Source organism: Rana temporaria, chromosome 8, assembly GCF_905171775.1.
Source record: "Rana temporaria chromosome 8, aRanTem1.1, whole genome shotgun sequence".
NCBI classification, from domain to species: Eukaryota; Metazoa; Chordata; class Amphibia; order Anura; family Ranidae; genus Rana; species Rana temporaria.
The window spans coordinates 28199864-28223694 of record NC_053496.1 but is presented as its reverse complement, the minus strand read 5'-3'; the positions used below and the strand labels follow the sequence as shown (position 1 = coordinate 28223694).

Sequence of the window (23831 nt, the reverse complement as noted above, 5' to 3'; positions counted from 1 at the left end):
TAGCCTCCTGGCTTTCATTCTTGCCACCCATCTGTTTCAGGCCTGTAGCCTAGGCCTAAGTGCTGTTCCTCAGAACAAACAGTTTCTTAGAGTTAAGCACATACCTAGCTTACTCCTGTCAGCGCCTTGCTGCTCTAATACCAATGACATCTGCCTCCTGCAGACATGCATACTCTAGCTGCACCCATGCAGCGTCTCCGACTCCTCCCAAAGCAAGCAGAGCGCAAAGTATATTGTGTACTTTCTAGATGTGCGGTGTAGCTAAACTACGGCTTTTTAAACGCACCCCTTAGTGTTCAAGACTCCTACCCCTATTTAGGGACAGTTGCTTCTCTGACAGTTTCTTGCATTTATATTGTCAAGCACTTTTGACATTTTCACATCTCTTGTCATTTAGGGAAATTGCCATTTGTTTTTGATGTAATTCATGACACCATAGTGCTTGGATTAAGGTGACGGAGTTACCCATTTGGGTATAAATGCTGGGGTATGTCCCTGAAACCCATTCCAATTGCCATGAGTGGTAAAACATCTTCAGCATTACTAAACAGGTCCAGTTTAATGTGACCAACCACTAGGAAGTAAATACTGCGGTGTTCTTCCCATATTTTCATAGGTTACTCTGGGTCCAGGATTCTACCCAATACTCAAATACACGCTGCAATTTTTTTTTGTAACGATAGGTTAGATTTGGAGACTTGGAGTTTGCTGGTAGTAGATGAAGTCCACATATGGGGAAAGATTTAAATATTGATCAATCGATTTGTAAAACTTCTTGAAATAACAGGTCAGGCTTATGCTTGAATTAAATGGGATCCTTGGTGATCTAAGTGGCATTAGTAATGATCAATTCTATCTGTATAATTTTACAGATGTGACTGTAGGGCAATTGTTTTTTCCTCTCACTCTTGTGGCACAGACGTCCCCCATTGGACCTCTTGGTGGGTATCTGGAATCGTGACCATTCAAAAGCGTGAGAAAATATATTCATCAGACGATCTATATGTGATATTGACTATGTAACTTATGTTAGAGCTAATAGGAACCTTTTTGGGGTTCCTTAAATGGACGTACTGTTTTTTTTTTTATTAAAAACATTTTTTTTACTCTGTTTTAGTGGTAATTGTTTTAAAATAAAGGTCCTACAAAAGCTCCAGAAGCCAAGTTTGTGGTGAAACATGTAGAGGCAACCATTCTTTTGTAATATGACCATTGGGCTATTCATTGCCCTAATTGTATAAGTAGTTTTCTACTGTTTATGTATTAATACATTCTCTATTCTTTGTATACATGATTTTTTAATTTGTTGCACCTTAAAACTCCACTCCCTGCCCCTTTGGGGCTTATATATTTTCTTGGAATATGCCATTGTTCGCTATTTCTGGGGATTCCGGACAAATCAAGCCCATAATTTAATTATTCACTGTAGGCAGAAGTTGACTGAACTTTGCCCGAGCAAGGGCATGCCATAAATCGTACTCCTTTCTCAGAGACGCCAAGACATGTGCTATCCTCTATGTACACACTACTGCACACACTGATACATGAACAACCCCCCTCCTACACAAGGAGGTGGTCCACGGATCTGGGAAGGGAACTCCACACGACGGATTGGCAGAAATCGTACTACTTCACCCACAAATCCTCTATCTCCTGTTACTCTCAAGAGAAAAACTTTAAGCTCCTCTCTCGATGGTACAGGGACCCTCACTCTTTACATAAAATATTTCCATCTGTGCCCCGTGTGTTGGAGATGCGGCTCAGTGGATGGTAGCTACCTCCATATCTGGTGGATGTGCCCGGCCGTTCAGCCGCTTTGGTCTCAGGTCTTTGCCATATATAATAAGCTCTATGATCGACCCCTGACGCCTTCACCAGAAATAGCTTTGCTGTCCATGTTACCTGGCTCCATAGCTTCGCAGAAGGGTACCTTACTGCGTTTTTTTGTGTCGGCTGCGAGGCAGCTTATTCCCCAATTTTGGAAAACTACTTCTACCCCTCCATTATCCCTGTGGGTCTCTTTGGTTAAAGATATCATGCGAATGGAGGAGATGTTAGCCTTAGATACTGACACCTACGATAAGTTTAAGAACTTGTGGGTCTTATGGATTGACTACTCTACCTCCGATTCCTTAAAGACGTTACTGACACCTCGAGTTCAGCCCTGATGTTCGATCCGTATGTACTTTGCACAGCTGGGGTGTCGTGGCCCGCTTGGTTCTTTCTTCTCTCCTCCCCCACCCATCTTTTCCCTCCTTTTCCTCTCTCCTTTCTTACTTCTTCTCCTTCTCTCTTTTCTAATGATCAACTGTAGTTCTACTGCTTTAGATCTCCTCAGTCCTCCTTGCTTCTCCGTATCACACACTATTAGCCACCCGACATAGGGGGCGAATTCGTTGGACTCATGTTGAGCTTCCGTTGTGCAGTGTTTCAGACAGTATGTATTGATATGTTCCTTCCTATGCTGTAGACATTTGATGATTATATGTGTTGTATTTCGCTGTTGAAAAACAATAAAGACATATTTACCTCTAAATCGTACTCCTTTCTGGAACAGGGGCCAATGTGAACAGTTCGGCATTCTATGTACAATAAATGTGGCAAATAGCAACAACTGGATGGCAACAACGGCTATTCCAGCAACCTCTTCTATGTTATTGTAAGCCCCATAGGGCTACTAGGCTCCAAATGCATGTCACAAGCTGTCCACTTAAGTTTTTATTACATTGGCTGGTCTGTAATTTTATACAAGTAAATATTAGTCACAAAATCCAGCTGGTGACTGGCTCATTTTCCACATAGTGCCAACAAGCAGCGGGAGGAATGCTGCAAACCTGAAATGTAAACGACTGTGTGGGCAGACCAACCACAGCTAGGGGAAATCCCAATTCAATCTTCCCTGTACAGAGTAAGTAAAAGAACACGGAGTAGGCCTGTATTGCCGAACAGTGTGAGCGTACAATTACCTTCTCCGTGATTGATCACACACAGGCCAGCCAGAGATCGATATGCACTAATGTAAATGAGCGGAGCTACATCGCAGGCTCTCCTGTGAGGTCTTTCGATAGGGAGGACGCCAATGGCTTGCTCTCTCATCAAGATGTAACCCCGCTGAGCTTCAGGAACAGTGCCACTCTCAGTCATTAGTGTCCTGGAGCTCAATGCTCTCCAGCACTCATTAGTTTCACAGTTATTTGCAGAGCCTTGCGCACTTCATTTCATGATCCACAAGATGTTACATGGAAATACACACCACAAACAATTGTTTACTGTCAGCATAGCAGACATCAAGGGCAAGATGGATAAATATTCTATTATTCTCTAGCGTGCATAAGGGACTACTTCATCTAAATCGCAAAAAAATTCATACTGGAATATTTTCCTACTAAAAAGTTTGTCAAATATGTCATTATTGGCTTCACAGCATAAAAAGAGCGACAACATTTTAACAGCGTGCAAATCTGTGGATGCCTCCCACCTGCTCTTTGGACTACTGAACACTAGTGATAAACACAATGGGGTAGATTCAGCAAGCAATTACGCCTGCGTATCCATAGATACGCAGCGTAATTGCTAAGTAGCGCCGGCGTATCAACTTTCTGTATTCAGAAAGCTCGATACGCCGACTGTAGCCTAAGATACGACTGGCATAAGCTCTTATGCCGTCGTATCTTAGGGTGCATTCTGACGCTGGCCGCTAGGTGGCGTTCCCGTAGTTGTCAGCGTAGAGTATGCAAATTGCATACTCACGCCGATTCACAAACGTACGCACGCCCGGCGGTCGTGTTTTACGTCGTTTGCGTTCGTCGCTTTCGTCGTAAGGCTGCTCCTGCTATTAGGAGGCGCAGCCAATGGTAAGTATGGACGTCGTTCCCGCGTCGCGATTTTCGAAATTTACGTTGTTTGCGTAAGTGCATCGTCGAATGGTGCTGGACGCCATTTACGTTCATGTCGAAGCAAATGACGTCCTTGCGACGTCATTTACCGCAATGCACGTCGGGGAATTTTCCCGACGGAGCATGCGCAGTACGTTCGGCGCGGAAACGTGCCTAATTTAAATGATCCACGCCCCCTACGGGATCATTTAAATTACGGGCGCTTACGCCGGCCCCTTTTACGATACGCCGCCGCAAATTACGGAGCAAATGCTTTGTGAATGAAGCGTAGCTCAAGTAATTTACGGAGGCGTAGCGTAAAAACGATACGCTGCGCCGCCGTATCAGTGCGCGCTCGTACCTGAATCTGGGCTATTGAGATGTACACCCACCTAAATTGTTCTTGCCTCCTATTAGATTAAAACTGAACACCAGGATTGTGACAAAACCAACCCATGCAGAAGGCTCGTGCCCGGCAGTGCTAAAACTCACCCGCCCACACGCAAGAGATAAAGGGGTTGTAAAGGTTTGTTTTTTATTTTCCAGAACGGCTCGGATGATGGGGGCAAGCTTACTGAGGAGGAACAGGAAGTGAGAAATTCAGACAAAGAAAAAAAAACATTTAGAAGGGAAATCAAAGGAAAAGGTAAGTGAACCAACAATGCACTAGCTTAAATGAACCTAAAAATGAATCCTTTCCAGGAGAATGCTTGTAATCCAAAGCACTTTACGTATCAAAGAAAGCTTCCCCATAGAAGTCAATGGAAACAAGTATAATTCATTCCACATCGACTTCTATGGCATGCAATACCGCATGTGGCCAGGGGTGGGGGGGGGCATTGGAGAGCCTCGGAAATACTCGGAAACCGAGTATTTACAAGCGATTCAGAGTATTTCCAAATGGCTCCGAACCGTTCCAAGTGTCACCAACGCCCCCACACCTCTGGCCAAATGCGGTACTGCACACACTATTAGCTTGAATTCTGCTGGTTTTGCTCGACACTCGCAAACAGAGTCAGGATTTAAAAAAAAAAAGGTTGCTCGTCTTTCAAAACGCTTGTTAACCGTGCTACTCGTAGACCAAGGTTCCACTGTAATTCTTATTTCTTCATGATGTTCCTTAGCCATTTTACTTCTCTGGAACCCTGGGTTCAAATTGCACAGGACAAACAACTTGCTATAGCCAGTGAGCCATTACTGCTGCAAGATCTCAAAGCAGGGACTTCAAGGATTTAGCAGTGGACACACTTAGCATTAATAAACCAAACTATCAAGTTTTAGGTCTTATAGTGAACTTATGCTTTACTGGTGCTGGGGCAAAATGGCAGGCAGGTGGGAGCTTCCTGGCGGTCCTCCTGTGACATTGCATGTAGAAGCTCCCACCCGCTCTAGCACTCTGCAAGTGCTTCAACATTTTTGCAGAACTTGCTGTAGGATTTTTATAGCATGGGAAGAAATCAAGGTGGGGCAAGACCTGAAACAGGTAAAGTATCTTAGTAGGGAGGTCATTTTGATTGTGGCTAGTTTGCTTGACCACGAAGGGTGGCAATTATTCCAGGCACGTGAATGGATCCCTAAACCTGAACACTGGCCACAAAACTTTGAATAAAATATTTTCTCAACAGCCACAAAGGATTTAAACCCCCTTTGTAAGTAAAGCAACAGGAAATATACTAAACACTTCCAGCCGGGGGCATTAGATTATAAGTTCCAATTGATAGGGCGGCACTGTGGTGTAGTGAGTAGCACTCTCGCCTAGCAGCAAAAAGGGTTGCTGCCTGGAGTTTGCATGTTCTCCCTGTGCCTGCGTGGGTTTCCTCCGGGTACTCCAGTTTCCTCCCACACTCCAGACATGCTGGTAGGTTAATTGGCTTCCGTCTAAAATTGGACCTAGTATATGAATGCGAGTTAGGGACCTTAGATTGTAAGCTCCTTGAGGGTAGGGACCGATGGGAATGTACAATGTATATGTAAAGCGCTGCGTAAATTGATGGCGCTATATAAGTACCTAAATAATAATAATAGTCAGTCCAGCATGGTCATAGCTGGGCAAGTATGCCAAGAAGCACTATAGTTTCTCATAAGATGAGAACCAGGAAAAACCCACTCGTGTGTAGGATTAGAGCTCCGACTGGAAGTTATTGGTATATTTCCGGTTGCTTTACTTATTATATGTGAGTGCATTTTTATCATTTACTTTTTTATTTCATAAAATACTACTACACTTAGAGCAGCGCACTTTCCCTTTGCCACCGTATTTTTACATCCACTGATGAGACCATCCACCAGGAGCAGCTCCCTATCCACCCTCTATACATCTCCATTGGGGACAATCAGAGGGACGCCACCTGCTGGGGACATTGAGTAATGCTCGTGTTACACTACCTTCACATGAGTGCATCTCTTACCTTTTGTACAGGGGTGGACTGACAACTCATGGGGCCCCCGGGCAAAAAGGAGATTATGGGGCCCCCGGGCAATAGGAGATTATGGGGCCCCCAGGCAACATGAGATTATGGGGCCCCCAGGCAACATGAGATTATGGGGCCACACAGTATACACACATACACATACAGTATACATACACAGTATACACACACACACACACACACTGAAAAGGTACTGGAGAGGTGGGGCTGCTATAATCTTTTTTTTTTATTTATTTTTTAAACACAGATTTTTACATACTGTCCCTGGTTTTACTGAGGCCGACAACCCTGATGGGGCCGCCTAGTGGCATGGGCAGTGCCCGAGTGCGAGAATGGTCAGTCCGCCCGTTTTTGTATATTGCCTTTATTAATACTATACTGAGAGTCATGCGTTTCCCCTCTCTCCTTTTTCTTATCTTTTATATTCAGAGTATTCTTAAGTAGCTACCATCCGTTGATGTCTCCACTGTACATATCGATAATCTGACTTTTATCCATGTGTACGCGAGTACAATACTCATTCTGTTTTTTTATACATTTTCCTAATGCTTAGACAGTGGCGCTCTCTCTCCCCCTCAACGTTTTCTGTTTTTACATGAATATTGGCAGGAGAACTCCAGAACTGGTTTGAAGGAGAGACTGCTGACACTGCAACCGTTTATTCCCTCTATTGGATTCATTATATTATATGGACTTATATTTTATGAACATTGCCTTGAGATTTACTACTAATCACCCCTTGTCCTTTTACCTCTAAGGGTTGTATACTGGTCTTGCTACTTTTGCACTGGGTTTCAAGAATATCCTATTCTGGGGTTATATTTGATCTTGCTTTTAAAAAGGAAGAATACAGATGGCTCTTGTTTTTTAGATAATATTTGCTTATCACAGAAGTTCTTTAAGTTGGACTGGGCTACCTCCAGGCCCATCTGGCCTTTATCCATTAGAATGCATGTGCTCCCACTGTTGGAGACGCTCATAAATTTTCAAGGGTTATGACTGCATGTAATACAGGGTGCCGTGAAAGGGCCCTGCAGCTTACGAATGCATTTGCAAATGTGTGCCAACTAAACCCCTGTTTTTAAACACAAATAGCCAGATTCAGGTAGCTTTACGCCGGCGTATCAGTAGATACGCCGACGTAACTCTGAATCTACGCCGCCCTAAATTTAAGCGTATTCTGGAAACCAGATACGGTTAAATTAGGCCAAGATACGAGCGGCGCAAGTCTCCTACGCCGTTGTATCTTAGGGTGCAATATTTAGGCTGGCCGCTAGATGGCGCTTCCGTTGAGTTCGGCGTAGAATATGTAAATGACTAGATACGCCGATTCACGAAAATACGCTTGCCCGTCGCAGTAAAGATACGCCGTTTACGTAAGGCGATTCCCGGCGTAAAGATAAAGCTGCCCCCTAGGTGGCGTAGCCAATGTTAAGTATGGCCGTCGTTCCCGCCTCGAAATTTGAAAATTTTACGTTGTTTGCGTAAGTCGTCCGTGAATGGGGTTGGACGTAAATTTACGCTCACGTCGAAACCAATACGTCCTTGCGGCGTACCTTGGAGCAATGCACACTGGGATATGTACACGGACGGCGCATGCGCCGTTCGTAAAAAACGTCAATCACGTCGGGTCACCACCCATTTACATAAAACACGCCCCCTCATCCTCATTTGAATTAGGCGCGCTTACGCCGGCCCCATTTACGCTACGCCGCCATAACTTGGGAGGCAAGTGCTTTGTGAATACAGCACTTGCCTCTCCGACTTACTGCAGCGTAGCGTAAATAGGATACACCGCCTGAAGGATGCGCCGCCGTACCTGAATCTGGCTAATACTGTTAGACAGGTTAATTTGTATGAATTTTTTTCTAAATAAAAAAAAAATCAACCAAATTTGTTTGATAAGCAGACTGGTTGGGGAGTTGAGCTAAGAATTTTCTCTGCTTTTGTCTTGTATGTGTTGCCCTTCCATGCACTCTTTGTTGTGAAGGCCAGTTAGAGATGGGGCAGGGGCCATTTGTTTGTTATATAAACAAAAAAGTCAGTGCTGCTACCCATACATCACATAGAAAGCAAGGTTCCCGGGTGCTCGATCCACAGTCGCTGGCTGAGTAGAGTAATGAAGAAAAGATGATCAGCACACAGTCGTTGCTCTTAAAAATTAGTAGTGTTTATTAACAAGCCACAGTGGACAAACACAAATAGGAATGGTTGACACGTTTCAGCCTATAAGGCCTTAGTCATAAGTCATTTGTTTGTTACTGATGTAATATTGGTAAGGGGATACACTGGGCACTTTTGCTGTTACTGTACTAAGGGCTGGGTGTCCAGAGTGTCTCTGTGCCTTTAGGGAGGACTGGACTACCTTCCAGGCCCACCTGCCCCCCATCTATCCATTAGAATGCATGTGATCCCACTGTTGGAGACTCTCATAAATTTACAAGGGTTAGAACTGCAGGTAATACAGGGTGCCGTTACATAGTTACATAGTTAGTCAGGTTGAAAAAAAGGCACAAGTCCATCCAGTTCAACCACAAAAAATAAACAAACAAAATAAAAAACACAGTACAATCCCATACACCCAACTCCATACCCACAGTTGATCCAGAGGAAGGCAAATAACCCCAGCAGAGCATGATCCAATTTGCTACAGCAGGGGAATTCCTTCCTGATCCCCCGAGAGGCAATCGGATTTACCCTGGATCAACTTTACCTACAAATCTTAGTACTCAATTAATTTATGTACATTTAGGAAAGTATCCAGGCCTTTCTTAAAGCAATCTACTGAGCTGGCCAGAACCACCTCTGCAGGGAGTCTGTTCCACATTTCCACAGCTCTTACTGTGAAGAAACCTTTCCGTATTTGGAGGTGAAATCTCTTTTCCTCTAGACGTAAAGAGTGCCCCCTTGTCCTCAGTGTTGACCGTAAAGTAAATAACTCAACACCAAGTCCACTGTATGGACCCCTTATATATTTGTACATGTTGATCATATCCCCCCTTATTCTCCTCTTCTCAAGAGTGAATAAATTCAGTTCCTCTAATCTTTCCTCATAGCTGAGCTCCTCCATGCCTCTTATCAGTTTGGTTACCCTTCTCTGCACTTTCTCCAGTTCTCCGATATCCTTTTTGAGAACTGGTGCCCAAAACTGAACTGCATATTCCAGATGAGGTCTTACTAATGATTTGCCGTGAAGAGGCCTTGCAGCTTACACATGCGATTGCAAACGTGTGCCAACTAAACCCCTGTTTTTAACGCATACTGTTAGACAGGTTAATTTGGTTGGCAAGTAGACTGGTTTTTGAGTTAAGCTGGGAATTTTCTCTGGTTTTCTCTTGCTTATCACAGAAGTTCACCATGACGTTTGCAAAAGAGGATAGTGGTTTGCAGCTCAGATGTTATGAGAAAAGTTACTAAAAGTAGATTTCTACATAAGGGAGGCATATAGTCATTTCAAACTCCCACACTGACCAACACGGTATTTATCATCTTCATTGTTACCATTTATTTCCGATTTGCCAATCAAAGTCGATTAAGGAGAATGATAACTATCCATATGGCCGTCTAACAAAAATGACTCCAGTGTAAATCGTCACACTCCGTGAAGCTACACATTTGTGTGTGTGATTAGCACCTCATTTAAGGAATGCTTCAGGGTTGTACTTTAGGTTTAGTGGTCTTTTATGTGTTAACAAGGAAAGTGACAAAGCCAATTAGCTGTGACTTTGTGTAATGAAAAGTAGCTGGCACTGATGATCTCCATGGCTATAAATTACACAGCAATTTACTAATTGAACTAATTGTACCCTTTCTTCCTTAGGCTTGGCAATCAGAGTGTATGCTGATACTTGGCTGGGTAATCCAAGGAATAATATTCTTTCTTCCACAACAGGCTTCAGCTCTGAGGAAACTACAGATGCCAAGACTTAGACTTCCTCAGGAGCTCTATGGACCTTTGTTCCTAATCCTTAGAAGCAGTTTATAGTTTGCTTGTCTATGCTGGCTCTCTGAGGAATCTTTTTACTATTCATTGACTATGAACTGCCCCACCCATGAGCTCCTTGTTGCTAACAAACCGATTGTGTGTCTGCCATGTTCAGGTTTTGCTATATGGTCATGGCTGCCAATGCAAAAATACTTTTGAATGCCAAATCTCATAATAAGATTTATTTTTCTCTCTTTGCAGCAATATAATAAAAAGCTGACCGCTTGTTTCTTGGCTGGCATTTTAAGCTCAGCATGCCATAGTACAGCCAAATCAGTTTTCTTTTCACAGAAGCAGAGCATTATGGTAAAGGATACACAGGCTGCCATGATGTTTTTGCAGTTTTCTCCTACTGTACTCATAAAGCCTAGTACACATCATGAGATTATCGGAACAATGAGACAAATGATTGTTCACTTTTTTTGCATGCTAGTCTCTACATTGAAATTAAAGAGGTTACTAAACAGACAAGAATAAAAATTTAGAAGTGATGTAATGTATTGTATTTTCACAAACTGTACTGATTAAAAAGCAAAAATTGTACGATCTGGTATCGTACAAGAAAATTTTTCGCGCTTGCCCCTTCAGAAAAGCGGTGTACCAACAATCAGATTATCATACGATCACTTCAAAAGCGGGTTTTTTTTTGTACGATTTTCTGATCGTGTGTATGGACCTTTAGGACTACCAGAGGACTTGGTACTCTTGTGAAGCAATGAAGGTGGATTGTTTTTGTCAGTTAAGCCGGGTACGCACTAAAGCTTATTTTGTGAAATCCAGCAAGTTGCATTGAAAAAAAAAAAACGGGCAGCTCTGGTTTGAGCCGCTGTACGAACCATGCAAGGTTAGTTCAGCAATCTCCCCCGCTGAGCTCTTGTGTTCTGACAGGATGACGACCCCCCGCCAGAACACCCTGATCTGCTGTCTATTGTATTATGAATACAGTGGCGCCCAGGGCCGCTGTTAGAAATGATGGGGCCCCGTACAGCCTACCTGACGGGGCCCCCTTCGACCACACCCTTGACCCCACCCCTAACCCCGTTATAAAACAAAAGGCAGGTTTGTTGCCGTTTACACATGCGTGCAGGGGCCAACATGTGCGTTCGCAAATTGCGCGTAAGCATTTTGTTAATAAAATTACATTGTAGGTTTCATTTGTTTTTGTTTTTGTTTGCTTTCACAAGAAATTAATAACATCCCTCGTGATAGCAGAGCCATGACAGGTCCTCTTTTTTACTTTCTGCCGAATCACTGGGGCTAAAGAATTATATATCTGATCATTGCTGCAGTGATGGGGGTAAAATGCAGCTCCACTGCACACGTTTACTGCTCCCCCCAACTGAAGTAGCATTACAATCATCATCACAGGCAGCACAGTAAGCAGGGGCTCTATCATGGCTGTATGTGACATGGCTGTTTGCTGACTTTGTTAACTTATGGCTGTACTGTATATAACGGACTGTAACACAGCACAGCCATAACAAAGTCAGCAGCCATGAGAGAGCCAGGATAGAGCCCCTACTTACATAACTGTGCTGCCTGTGAAGACTATTGTAATGCTAATGATAACCTGCTGAGTTCTATTCTAAGGACACAGTGAGGATTCTATGCTTTATTCTTTACTCACTGTGTCCACTGCAGCCAGGCTCTTCTTCATGTCAGCCTCCTTGCATCTCTCTCGGCACCTGAGAACGGAATCATGGTATCACTCCGCCGGCCGGAACTAATTCAGTGAGTAGTGAACAGCTGCATATACATCCGCTCCCGAAAATGAAGAAATAGTCCCTTCTCTGTGCGCACCTGGGCCCCTCTGTTGACCTGACGGAGCCCAGGAAAATGGTATAACCCCGCTCCATAACACAAGTAGGAGCGGGGGAGAAGTTTACCAAGCTTTATTTTTTTGTTTTTTATTTAATGCAGCAATGAGCTGTAATGCTGGCCGGGCCCCTCTATGCAGCTGATAGGGCCGGGCCCCGTACACCAGGGCTGGCTGTACTGCCCTATCAGCGGCCCTGGTGGCGCCTCCTAACAGAGGCCGCTTCTGATAGGAGGTATTCACTGTTTATCTGATAATTCTCCACCTGGCTCTGACAATTTTTAAATTTACCTTTTTGTCTGAATCCCTTGCTGGAATCAGAAACATGCAAGCCACCTACAAAGACATTATGGCCAGACTAAAGCAGCTTTGTGTACAGTGAATGTTCACTGTTGTGACTTAGTATGTGCAATAGCAAATATGGTCTTTCTCCCTCCTAGTCCAAGAACTCATTTGTAAAATGAGTTCTTGCCAAGTGCACGCTATTACAGTGGCCCCCGTTTCAGATTAAAGCACCTCTTTATTTATGAGAATGCTGGCTGCAGCGTCACCCCAGTCTGAAGCCCAATTTATGGGCATGCCTAAAGTTGGAGGTACACTCAGCACCTGTCCCTTACAAAGCTGGCTGTTCTCATAATAATATGAATATCCATTCAGTACTGTAGGGCTGTGTGATAGAGATGCAGATTGCTAGTAAATGTATAGGACACTAGCAGCTCCATCACACAGCCCAAAGACACTACTTGTTCATGCGTAATAAAAACAATGATTCAGGACTGCGAGGCTGTGTAATACATCTGCCAGGGAGTGGCATGTTAAAAAGCAGCCGTAACTAAATCACACAACCTTCAGTCTTCAGGCTGTGTGATCCGTGGTGTTCGGCAGTGCTGGTCTCCAAAACAGACTCTACTGTCAGTGACCAAAGCTGACACTCACCAATCTGTGTCCTTGTTAGCAGTGTGGTCAGACAGTTGGGGGGGGGGGGGGGGCAAAATTTCTGACCAAACTGAACGGCAAGATGGAATTGAATGTGACCAAGTGGGGAATTAAACAAAAGTTAAACAATTTTGGTGAGACTTCTTCTTTAAGATTACAGTTTAGAAGTTAAAATTCAGTAAATGATCAAAAACGTTGTTGAGTTTAAAAAGGTTATTAGCCTTGCAATAAAAAATATTTCGTCCAAAATTTCCTATGTGAACATTTCTTGCACTAAAACTTCCATGCCAAAAACAACCAAGCCAATTTTGAAGATCCGCAGAAACCTATATACAATATACACAAATATTATATGCACAGATTCCAAGAGCTCTCATAATGAAATTATAAAATATAACTTCGTACTAGTGATCCCCATTTCTCTCAGTATTACCAACTCCTCTTCTCCATACAGCCCTCCCCACTAGAGATGAGCTTGTTCATCTCTAACCCAAACTCCCACCATTTTGCAATCCAACAAGCTTTGGGTTTGGGTCATTCCCCATCCTGCAGCTCACAGAAGCTTCAGCGAATGATTCGAAGTATAAACAAGTAGGGATACAGAATTCAGGTTAGAAATGAGTTAGGAGGATGTCTAAGCTCATCTATATTCTACACAGAAGGCCAACTGCTTAGCATGGTACATTTTAGCATATGAGTTGGTTAAAATAGACATTAATTTTAAACCATAGAAATCAATGATCTGTTTCACAGAGATCTGTTGAATTATCTCTGTCCATTAATATTAAGTAATTACTAGCACTAAAATACTGTATGGATGATATCTTAAACTACTCCATCTACCGAACAGCCAAGGGAGGAAGGACTGACTCCGGAGAGCGATTACATCAACTACAATGCCTTTGAGATTTGGGAGTACCTGATGTTTTCTTTCCTTACTTTAAGGACATCGGTTTAGTCCCTCAGAATGCCGGAACTCCACAGAAACTGCTTAAAAAAAGTGTTTAAAACCGCGTATTGCACATGCAAATGGATGTGTCAAGCGTTTGACTGTTAATGGATTTCACTAAATAAATTCATATTCTGTCCAGTGAAATTAGTTAATGTGCAATACGCAAGTTTGGAGGTTTTTATAAAAGCAGTTTTGAAATGCTTTTAGGAGTCTAGCATTTAGGCGCGTTTATAATTGTTTACCCGATTTCTTTTCTTTTTTTGCTCTTCCGCTTTAGAAGACAACTCCTGATTTTATTCCAGCCTGTAAGTACTCTTCTAAAACACCTGTGAATGTCGACGTGTGCATGGACACATAAGTTGCCATATAAGTGCTTTTACAGGCTGACAAAAAAAAAAATGCCAAACATCCATTAGAGTTTTTTTTAAAACCCAGCGTGGATGAGGCTGAAACAGGGAACACTTGAAACTTGAGAATAATTCCTTTTCAAAGTGGTTTTGTTTATTTTACAATGCGTTAAGAGTCAGAAGAACATAGCAACACGCCAATGTCCGATATAACAAATACCATCTCAAACAATTACACAGTTTACACACCTAGAGTACACAGAATATCATCTTACCAAAAAGTTATTGGTCACAAATAAAGTGTAGATACATTGTACAAATAAACGTCTTTACATTTTCTCCCTTTGATCTGTTAACTAGAACATTTATAGTCTTTTGTTAGATAAGTGCAAAAAAATTGCCTGCTGATCCTGCCAAAATTGTTGTCTTCTGATAACTTCCTGTGCTTTTTCTGACTCTTATTAGTTATACTGGGCCAGATTCACAAAGGAGATACGACGGAGTATCTCAGATACTCCGTCGTATCTCTCAGAGTATCTATGCGACTGATTCATAGAATCAGTTACGCATAGATAGCCCTAAGATCCGACAGGTGTAATTGTTTTACACTGTCGGATCTTAGGATGCAGTATCGCGGCCGCCGCTGAGTTTGCGTCGTAAACCAGCGTCGGGTATGCAAATTAGGAGTTACGGCGATCCAATGCCGGTTTTTCGCGTTCGCTACGTCGCTGCTAGTCTAGTTTCCCGTCGCAAATTTAGTCGTCGTTTTGGGTGCCCTAACTTTACACAGCACACGTATGTGCTGTATAAAGTATGGCCGTCGTTCCTGCGTCGAAATTAAAAAATTCACGTCGTTTGCGCAAGACGTCCGGGAATACGGAAGTACGCTACGCACGTCACCGTTCAAAAAAATTACGTCATTTCGCGCAAAGCACGGCGGGAATTTCGAAACGGAGTATGCGCAGTAGTTCCGGCACGGGAGCGCGCCTAATTTAAATGGCACACGCCCCTTTAAATTACGTGGGCTCACGCCGGAGGCTGCCAGCGTAGGTTTTCATTGCAAGTGCTTTGTGAATCAGGCACTTGCGATGAAAACTTGCGGCGGTGTAACGTATCTACGATACGTTACGCCGCCGCAGTTCTACGTGAATCTGGCCCACTGTCCCCAGCTATTTTTGTAAAACCACGAAACACCTCCCTTAATGTTATGAGGAGAGAAGGGGAGGTATTCTGTAGTCCTGTCCGACGAAGACAACATTGTTCCTCCATAACTTTAGAAAAGAGGAGCAGGGATCTCCAAATAATCAAACCTCAGTAAAGTGCCAATCTAGTATATATATAGTGCTGAAACCAACAAATATGCAGAGTTAGATAAAATAGGCTTAGAATAGAGGTGGGAGTAGGTTTAACCTTAGTTAGATTTTGACTGAACTTCCACTTTAAGTTATGGATAGAGAGGTAAAGGGGTTAGAACCCCTGTTAGGCTTTTACTGTTATAAGGGGCTCATTTTGTGAGATCAACAGTTTTACAAGACAGGAAGTGAAGGAAAATTCACAATCAGCAACACAGGAAAAAAAAAATTAAAATTACCCGTCAGCTTTTTATTGATGTGTGTAGATTTCTCTCACTTCCCTCATACCGTCTGCTGAAACCATTGTCACGGTTTTAATAAAGTAGTAAAAACCTCTCCGGATAACAGTAAAAAATCTTACAGTTTTTCTATCCTTTCTCCATTCTATTCAAAAACAAAAAAGTTTTGGCTGGACATCTACTTTAATACAGAGAAATCTTTTGGGAGAAGCAGCAAGATAGAATGAAACAAACAATGTACCTTCCTCCTCTCCAGTCCAATGTCAATGACAAAGTGCACGTTGCTTATCCAGACCAGAGACTCGCCACGGCTGCTTGTTAACACCACGTTCCTCCCACGGTCAGTACCGCTATGGGCCAGCCCATCGTACGGCATGTAATAAGGCAGACTGTGATGAGGATAGATTGGAATGGGATGCAGTTCACCCAGTGCTGGATTCATGTGTAAGCTTTCCTGATGGATCATTTCAAAGGCTTTTCGTATTTCCTGAAAAGAAGTGCACATTTTGAAACAAACTACATGACTAGGGTATCTCAGAGGTCACCCCTATAAATCCTACAAGACCCTCTAAAACTCCACCCCCTTAACCAAAATAAAACACTTAACACAAGGTGGAGTTAAATGGTCGTCAGGCCTTTTATTAAACAAACAACAATAACCAACCAATAAAGAACAATAACATTAAAACAAAATATACATGCCCCCAGCTTACATCTTACAGGTCTACCTATACCTTGTCCTATGATTGGATCACACCCAACCAAGGGACACCATACCAACTAATGGTTCTCCACTTGTATTCCACCAACAGACTCTTAACCACATCCAAGGGGTCCCAACTGCCACCATAATATTTACATACCTCCTGTCTACATACCCTATATCAAGGAGGGATGTTCATCTGATGTCTTCCAGGCTTCGACTGTTACTGTCCCACCCCTTCCTGTAGTCTACTCTCCCCATCACCTCAACCAATCATGCAAGTAAACCTAACACTTCTCTTTTGAGCACGACAACTCAATGCTGTATGGTTCCCCTTCCACCCTGTCATGCAAGCCCTACGCTTAATTTGTTCCCCATAGCACCACAGGTACTGGTCTATAAAACAGACCACCCCTATTGTGGTGCAATTTAGCTCTTATGGATCTACTACGTCTAAAGACGATTACTGGGTTGGGTCTCATATATTTTCCTATGATATCATCTGTACTAGGAGAGAGCACCCTAAGACCACTATGTTCAAATGTATGCCCCCCCCCCCCCCCGGGCCCTTAGCGCACTTCCCAAACCCTCTGTGGGGAAGAGTTTCTCTCAGTGGGGTACTGAATAATTAAAATTCTCAATATATTCTGCTGTATTATGAATATTAGGATATGATTATTAAAAGGCTGTCATTCTATTTATTTGGCATTTATAGAAAGTCTGTATTGATAGCTCCTGATGAAGAAACGCGTTGAGCTGCAGAGACTACTATACGCATTTTCTACAGTATCTAGATCGATTGTTTTTATATACACACCTGTATTTTACTGTAATTTGTTGTCACGTGAATTGAACGGTTTGAAGTTTTACCAAATTTGAATAAATGTAAATTTTATCCAAAATATGCTGTGCCTTAAAAGTCCCGTTTCAACTATTCTAATGCCGCGTACACACCATCACTTTATGTGATGGAAAAAAACGAAATTTTCTGTGAAGTAAAAAACAACGTTTTTGAAACTTAAATTTTCAAAAACGACGTTGCCTACACACCATCGTTTTTTCACAATGCTCTAGCAAAGTGAGGTTACGTTCACCACTTTTTTCCATTGAAGCTCGCTTCATAACTAGCTTCTGGGCATGCGCGGGTTTAAAAACGTTGTTTTAAATGTAGTTTTTGCTACACACGGTGATTTTTTGTGAAACAAAAAACGACGTTTTGAAAAACGACACAAAAAATTGAAGCATGCTTCAATTTTTTTTGTCGTTTTTCACAAGACATAAAACAACGTTTTCCCCCACACACGGTCATTTAAATTGACGTTTTTAAAAACGTTGTTTTTTTTCATCACATAAAGTGATGGTGTGTACGCGGCATTATAGTTTCGATATATATATATATATATATATATATATATATATATATATATATATATATAAACCACTGTGCACAAGCACGCTCACATATTGCAGCTTGTATGTGCCACTGCAAGAAACCACTCAAGGCAGAAAAAGCAGCCCTGACAGTCGGTGTATTGACATCCACTAATTTCTATTTATTTAGCTCACAGTAATTTGTTCTGGAAAGCATTGAATGTGCAGAAAAAAAGACCAAAACTCACACCCACTTACTTGTTCGCAAGCCAGGAAGACAACAATGTCTCCTTTCTCCTGAGAGTGATGTATCTCGAACAGAAGCCGGATGGCTGCGAGGAAAGGGTCCCTCTGAATGCCAGGGGCGTAGACTACCTCCATAGAATGTGAGCACTCCACCTCAATGAGGGGGACACCACCATAGTAAGTCACTAGCTTGTCAGACAGCTCAGGAGGGGTGATGAGCACAATTTTCAGTCCAGGCCTTGCCAAGAGTATGTTTTTAAGGAATGCGAGGAGAACGTCCGATGATACTGATCGCTCGTAAATATCATCAATAACTAGGACTCCATAACAGGATAGGAGAGGGTTGGACATCATCTCCCTTAGTAACATGTCATCTGTGCAATACCTGCAACACAGCACACAGTATAAACATGTCAGGATGTCACACATACACTGCTACAAGAATATGTAATGATCTACTTTCATGGATTAGGGTTAGTGCAATTCACAATAACATGGCCATAGTAGGTGCATTTCTTTCAGGGTTAAACTTTGAAAATCAGACAGCTAGTCGAATGGATAGCCTGGGGCAGTCTACTGTAGCCTTTATCAACCTTTTTTACCATAAAGCAGGGGTGCTCAACTGGTGGCCCGCGGAGCCCTCTGATGTGGCCCGTGACTTCCTGTTCTGGGATGGCGGGTCGGCAAGCCCAGATTGTGGGTTGCCGGCCCGCCAATTCAAACAAAACCAAAGAAAATTCCCAGCTCAACTCACCTACCAGCCTGCAAACAACCAAATGATCCCATCTAACAGTTTGCTTAAAAAACTGAGGTTTAGTTTGCACACATTTGCAAATATGTGTAAGCTGCAAAGCCACTTCACGGCACTTCATTATCATCTGCAGGCCTAACTCTATAAATTATTGAGAGCCTCCACAGTGGAAGCACATGCTAATTAAATCGATAGAGGGCAGGTAAGCCTGGAGGGGGCACACCCCTCCTTATGCCTCGTACACACGATCGGAATTTTCCGATGGAAAAGGTCAGACGGACTTTTTCAATCAGAAATTACGACAGTGTGTAGTTTAGATAGAGAACATGTTCTCTTTTACTCCGATGGAATTCCGTCGGAATTCCGATGTGAGCTTGTTCGGACAAAGGTCCGAGTGTGTTTACAGGGCTTTAAAGGCACAGGGGCAGGGGCATACTGGACACCCAGCACATGGTACAATGGCAGCGAAGGTGTCCAGTGTATCCCCTCACAAGTATTCCAACAGTACAAACAAGCAGCAAGGCCAGTTGTAGATGGGGCAGTGGCCATTTGTTTATACTGTCGAAATACTGGTGAGGCCAGGTCGTGATGACATCCCTCCTGTGCATGCGCACGGGAGTCTGTGTTGGATTAGGGAAAAAATTCCTATTTGATAAGTTGAGCTTATTCTTTTATTAGAACCACTAAATGTTTCTCGGTTTATATTCTTTTAATTTATTTTTATATTTTCATATTTTTTTTATATATGCATATGTATGTATGTATGAGAATGATCAATACTGCTTATTTTCCTTGACAAGTTTTGTCAGATATGTTTTTAAAGTATATTTCAACTTGGATGGACATAGAGAGAGCTATTAAAATCAAAAAGCAGCTCCATCCCCCTAACTCACTCCGTGTCCCCCCTTCTACTGCCATTCCTCCTTGTGATGTACTGCAAAAGAGCAGAAAATAACTTATAAGAGGAAGTTAACCCATCCCCCATTGCATTCCTAAATGAACTGTGAGCCTGTGTGACTTTTTGGACGAAAACTGTTTGCAGAGCTGAAATGAACTTTTGAGGAGAAACCACCCTTCTATATGAACTGACCAATGAAAGACACACAGGGGGCGTGTAATAAGAGACTGCATGGGAGTAATCAGTGGGTGTTTCTGTTTAATGTGAACCAATCAAATGCATTTTTGTGATGTTGTATTTTTAATAAAACTGAAGTGAGGAGGGCTTGCTCTTCCTGTTTGGGATTGAAGCTGAGAGAGGTGAGCATGTGGTCTATTTTTTCCATAGATTGCACTGTTTCACCATAGTAATTTGAATCAGATGGCAGAAATGGGTAACCCTGAGATTGTATCAGGAAATCAATGAATTAATGAGTCTTTATCAAGTCAGATCACAGTGGCACAGATCAGGGCTGAAAAGTTTACCGAGCTGAGCTGCACATGTACAACTCAGTGAACCTGATGGCTGACAGGCAGGAGGAAGCATTTATGACAGAAGAGACTGATAAGAGTCTCTTGTCATGAATACCCTGCCTGTCACAAACGTTTCAATACTATAGTTTACTACTGCTTTAATCATTACAGTTTAGCAATGGGCATATATGAGCAAAAAAAAAAAAAAAGGGTTATTAAGGCTGCTTTCACACTGATCCGCAGATGCAGTACAGTGCTCAGCTAACTCGGCAAAGCTCAGATAACCTGCAGGAAAGTCACAGATGCACTGTACTGCACCCACGGTGCGTGTAAACTGCAGCGCACCAGTGTAAAAGCAGCCATAAGTCTCTTTCATACGATTGGCCCCATCAGGTCCATGTTCCTTTTTTTTATGACTGTGATTAAACAGTGGCCAAAACATCCAACGGGGATTGGTCCCACAGAAAATAATGATCCCGATTGTTGTATATAATCTTCATTATGCTATTGAAAATAAAAATAAAAATTGAAATTCTGAACCATTTCATTTCATTGTGGCCCACGACCAGTTACCAAATGATTTAAGTGGCCCTCAGGGGTTGAACACCCCAGATATAAAAAATGTACAGTAAAAGCACGAAGGGAAAATGTGATTAGGTGAATATGCTGGCCTTCAACAAAGCCGTTTCATTGTGAAGAATGCCAACAAATAATGATTTACAATTATACTTCTTAAAATGACTTTAATTAGCTTTAGCTGCCAATGCACGCATTAAAACATAATCAGGCTGTGCAGAGTAACTGCTTTTGCTGTATAACTGATGTACAAGACACAAATTTCCCATTGAACAGGCTGCTGCTTTTCCATGACAGTGACTTGTTGGCCACAGAGCCGTTATCTTGTCATCCTTCTTCTGCCGCGCCAACTGACAGCTGGACAAGCCACAGGGATGAAACAAAAGGATCGGCACTAACCTCAAGATAGTCTCGTTAGAACAACAATTCTCAAAAGGCACCATGTAGCCAACTTCATGTCCAATGTTGACATCCATTTCATCTGCCACCCTCATCGCGAGCCACACAGCGGTCTGTTTTTGAACCTGGGTACATATGACAGTCCCATGTTGATTGTGTACAGATAGGCAGTATTCTGCACACCACTGGGGGATCTATAGAGAAAAAAGGAGAGGTAAGTGGGCACCATAATACAATCAGGATGTAACAGTTAAAAGGAAATAAAACATCTTCCATTCGGTATACAATGGGTATACAAAAGAATCACTCCTTTAACCACTTAAGCCCCGGACCTTTAGGCAGCTAAATGCCCAGGCCAGGTTTTGCGATTCGGCACTGCGTCGCTTTAACAGACAATTGCGCGGTCGTGCGACGTGGCTCCCAAACAAAATTGGCGTCCTTTTTTCCCCACAAATAGAGCTTTCTTTTGGTGGTATTTGATCACCTCTGCGGTTTTTATTTTTTGCGCTATAAACAAAAATAGAGCGACAATTTTGAAAAAAATGCAATATTTTTTACTTTTTGTTATAATAAATATCGCCCAAAAACATATCTAAAAAAAATGTTTCCCTCAGTTTAGGCCGATACGTATTCTTCGACCTATTTTTAGCAAAAAAAAAAAAAAATCGCAATAAGCGTTTATCGATTGGTTTGCGCAAAATTTATAGCGTTTACAAAATAGGGGATAGTTTTATTGCATTTTTATTATTTTTTTTCTTTTTTACTACTAATGCCGGCGATCAGCGTTTTTTTTCGTGACTGCGACATTATGGCGGACACTTCGGACAATTTTGACACATTTTTGGGACCATTGTCATTTTCACAGCAAAAAATGCATTTAAATTGCATTGTTTATTGTGAAAATGACAGTTGCAGTTTGGGAGTTAACCACAGGGGGCGCTGTAGGAGTTAGGGTTCACCTAGTGTGTGTTTACAACTGTAGGGGGGTGTGGCTGTAGGACTGATGTCATCGATCGAGTCTCCCTTATATAAGGGATCACTCGATCGATACGCCGCCACAGTGAAGCACGGGGAAGCCGTGTTTACATACGGCTCTCCCCGTTCTTCAGCTCCGGGGAGCGATCGCGACGGAGCGGCTATAAACAAATAGCCGCGCCGTCGTCCCGGATCGCTCCCCGAGGGAACCCGACCGCCGCATGTAGCTAGAAGGCAAGGACGTACATGTACGCCCATTTGCCTGTACGTGCCATTCTGTGGACGTACATATACATGCGGCAATCGGGAAGTGGTTAAAATATTTTGAGCCTGAAATGAAAACGCACACAGTTTTTGTTTTATCCAACTGCAACTTATAACATCCAAGTGAAAAATATAACACCAACATGCCAGGAAAAACTATCAAAAACAGAATCACTGATTGGGCTACTGAAGTGGACCACATTAGACCACATTAGGGACCTTGAATGTTTGCTGACCAGGGTTGCCAACCTCCCGCAGCATTTTTTACTGACAAAACATGGGAAATTTACTGGTGGAGCACTTTTTTTACTGGCAACCTGAGAAATGACAGAACTACTATTGAAAACTAACATGGTGAATATTTTAACAGTATAAACATGATATGGAAACACTGACAATACAATTCCTATAACAAAGTCATTTGCTTGATTTACACTTAAAAATTTAACACAGCATGAAATTATCAGCCCCTGATATTTACTGGCAGTTGTAAAAAAAAATAACTAAAAAAAAAAATCACAGATTTTTACAAACTGTCAGTAAATTTACTGGCGGTTGGCTGAGGAATATGGTAAAGATGAATAGTTTTCTCTCACTTGAACTTTGTGGTCCATGTTCCGATACTGATCAGAGTATATCTCCTGGGCTGAGAGTAGCCTAGACGACATTATCTCATGACTAGGCTGGAGTGCTTCTTGTCCCTAATCTTCCTGCCCCCTCTTTTCTACCCCTATTCCTTTTCCTCTGCCTATACACACCCTTAGGAATCAATTGGGCAAGTGTACCATGACTTTGACTTGGCCATTGTTACGGATTCAGAGTGTGACATATTTTTCAGGAGGACAGTTTTTCAACATTACCTTTACTGATGCACTATGTATTGGACACCTACAATTTCCTTCTCTGAAATGATGGTGAATGTTACTTTAACCTGTAATGGTTTCAGGTGTTGCTCTCACAGGTGGACTCCTGATTTGCCTTATTAACATGTGTGGAGGGTATGGCAGGAAACAGTATGTGCAAGAGAGGAGTGTGGAGGGTATGGCAGGAAGCAGTATGTGCAAGAGAGGAGTGTGGAGGGTATGGCAGGAAGCAGTATGTGCAGGAGAGGAGCGTGGAGGGTATGGCAGGAAGCAGTATGTGCAGGAGAGGAGCGTGGAGGGTATGGCAGGAAGCAGTATGTGCAGGAGAGGAGCGTGGAGGGT

General features: G+C 42.6%; 1 protein-coding gene across 3 annotated transcripts in view; it reads right to left on the bottom strand.

Moving 5' to 3' along the window:
- DHX32 (DEAH-box helicase 32 (putative)) overlaps positions 1-23831 on the bottom strand; it is a 139202-nt gene that overhangs the window by 46692 nt on the left and 68679 nt on the right. For all 3 annotated transcript variants that reach the window (XM_040361430.1, XM_040361429.1, XM_040361431.1), the window contains 3 exons: positions 21388-21581; positions 18264-18636; positions 16173-16418 (listed from right to left, as the gene is read on the bottom strand). In XM_040361430.1, coding sequence (XP_040217364.1) covers positions 16173-16418; positions 18264-18636; positions 21388-21581 — 813 coding nt within the window. The remainder of the gene's footprint in view (positions 1-16172; positions 16419-18263; positions 18637-21387; positions 21582-23831) is intronic.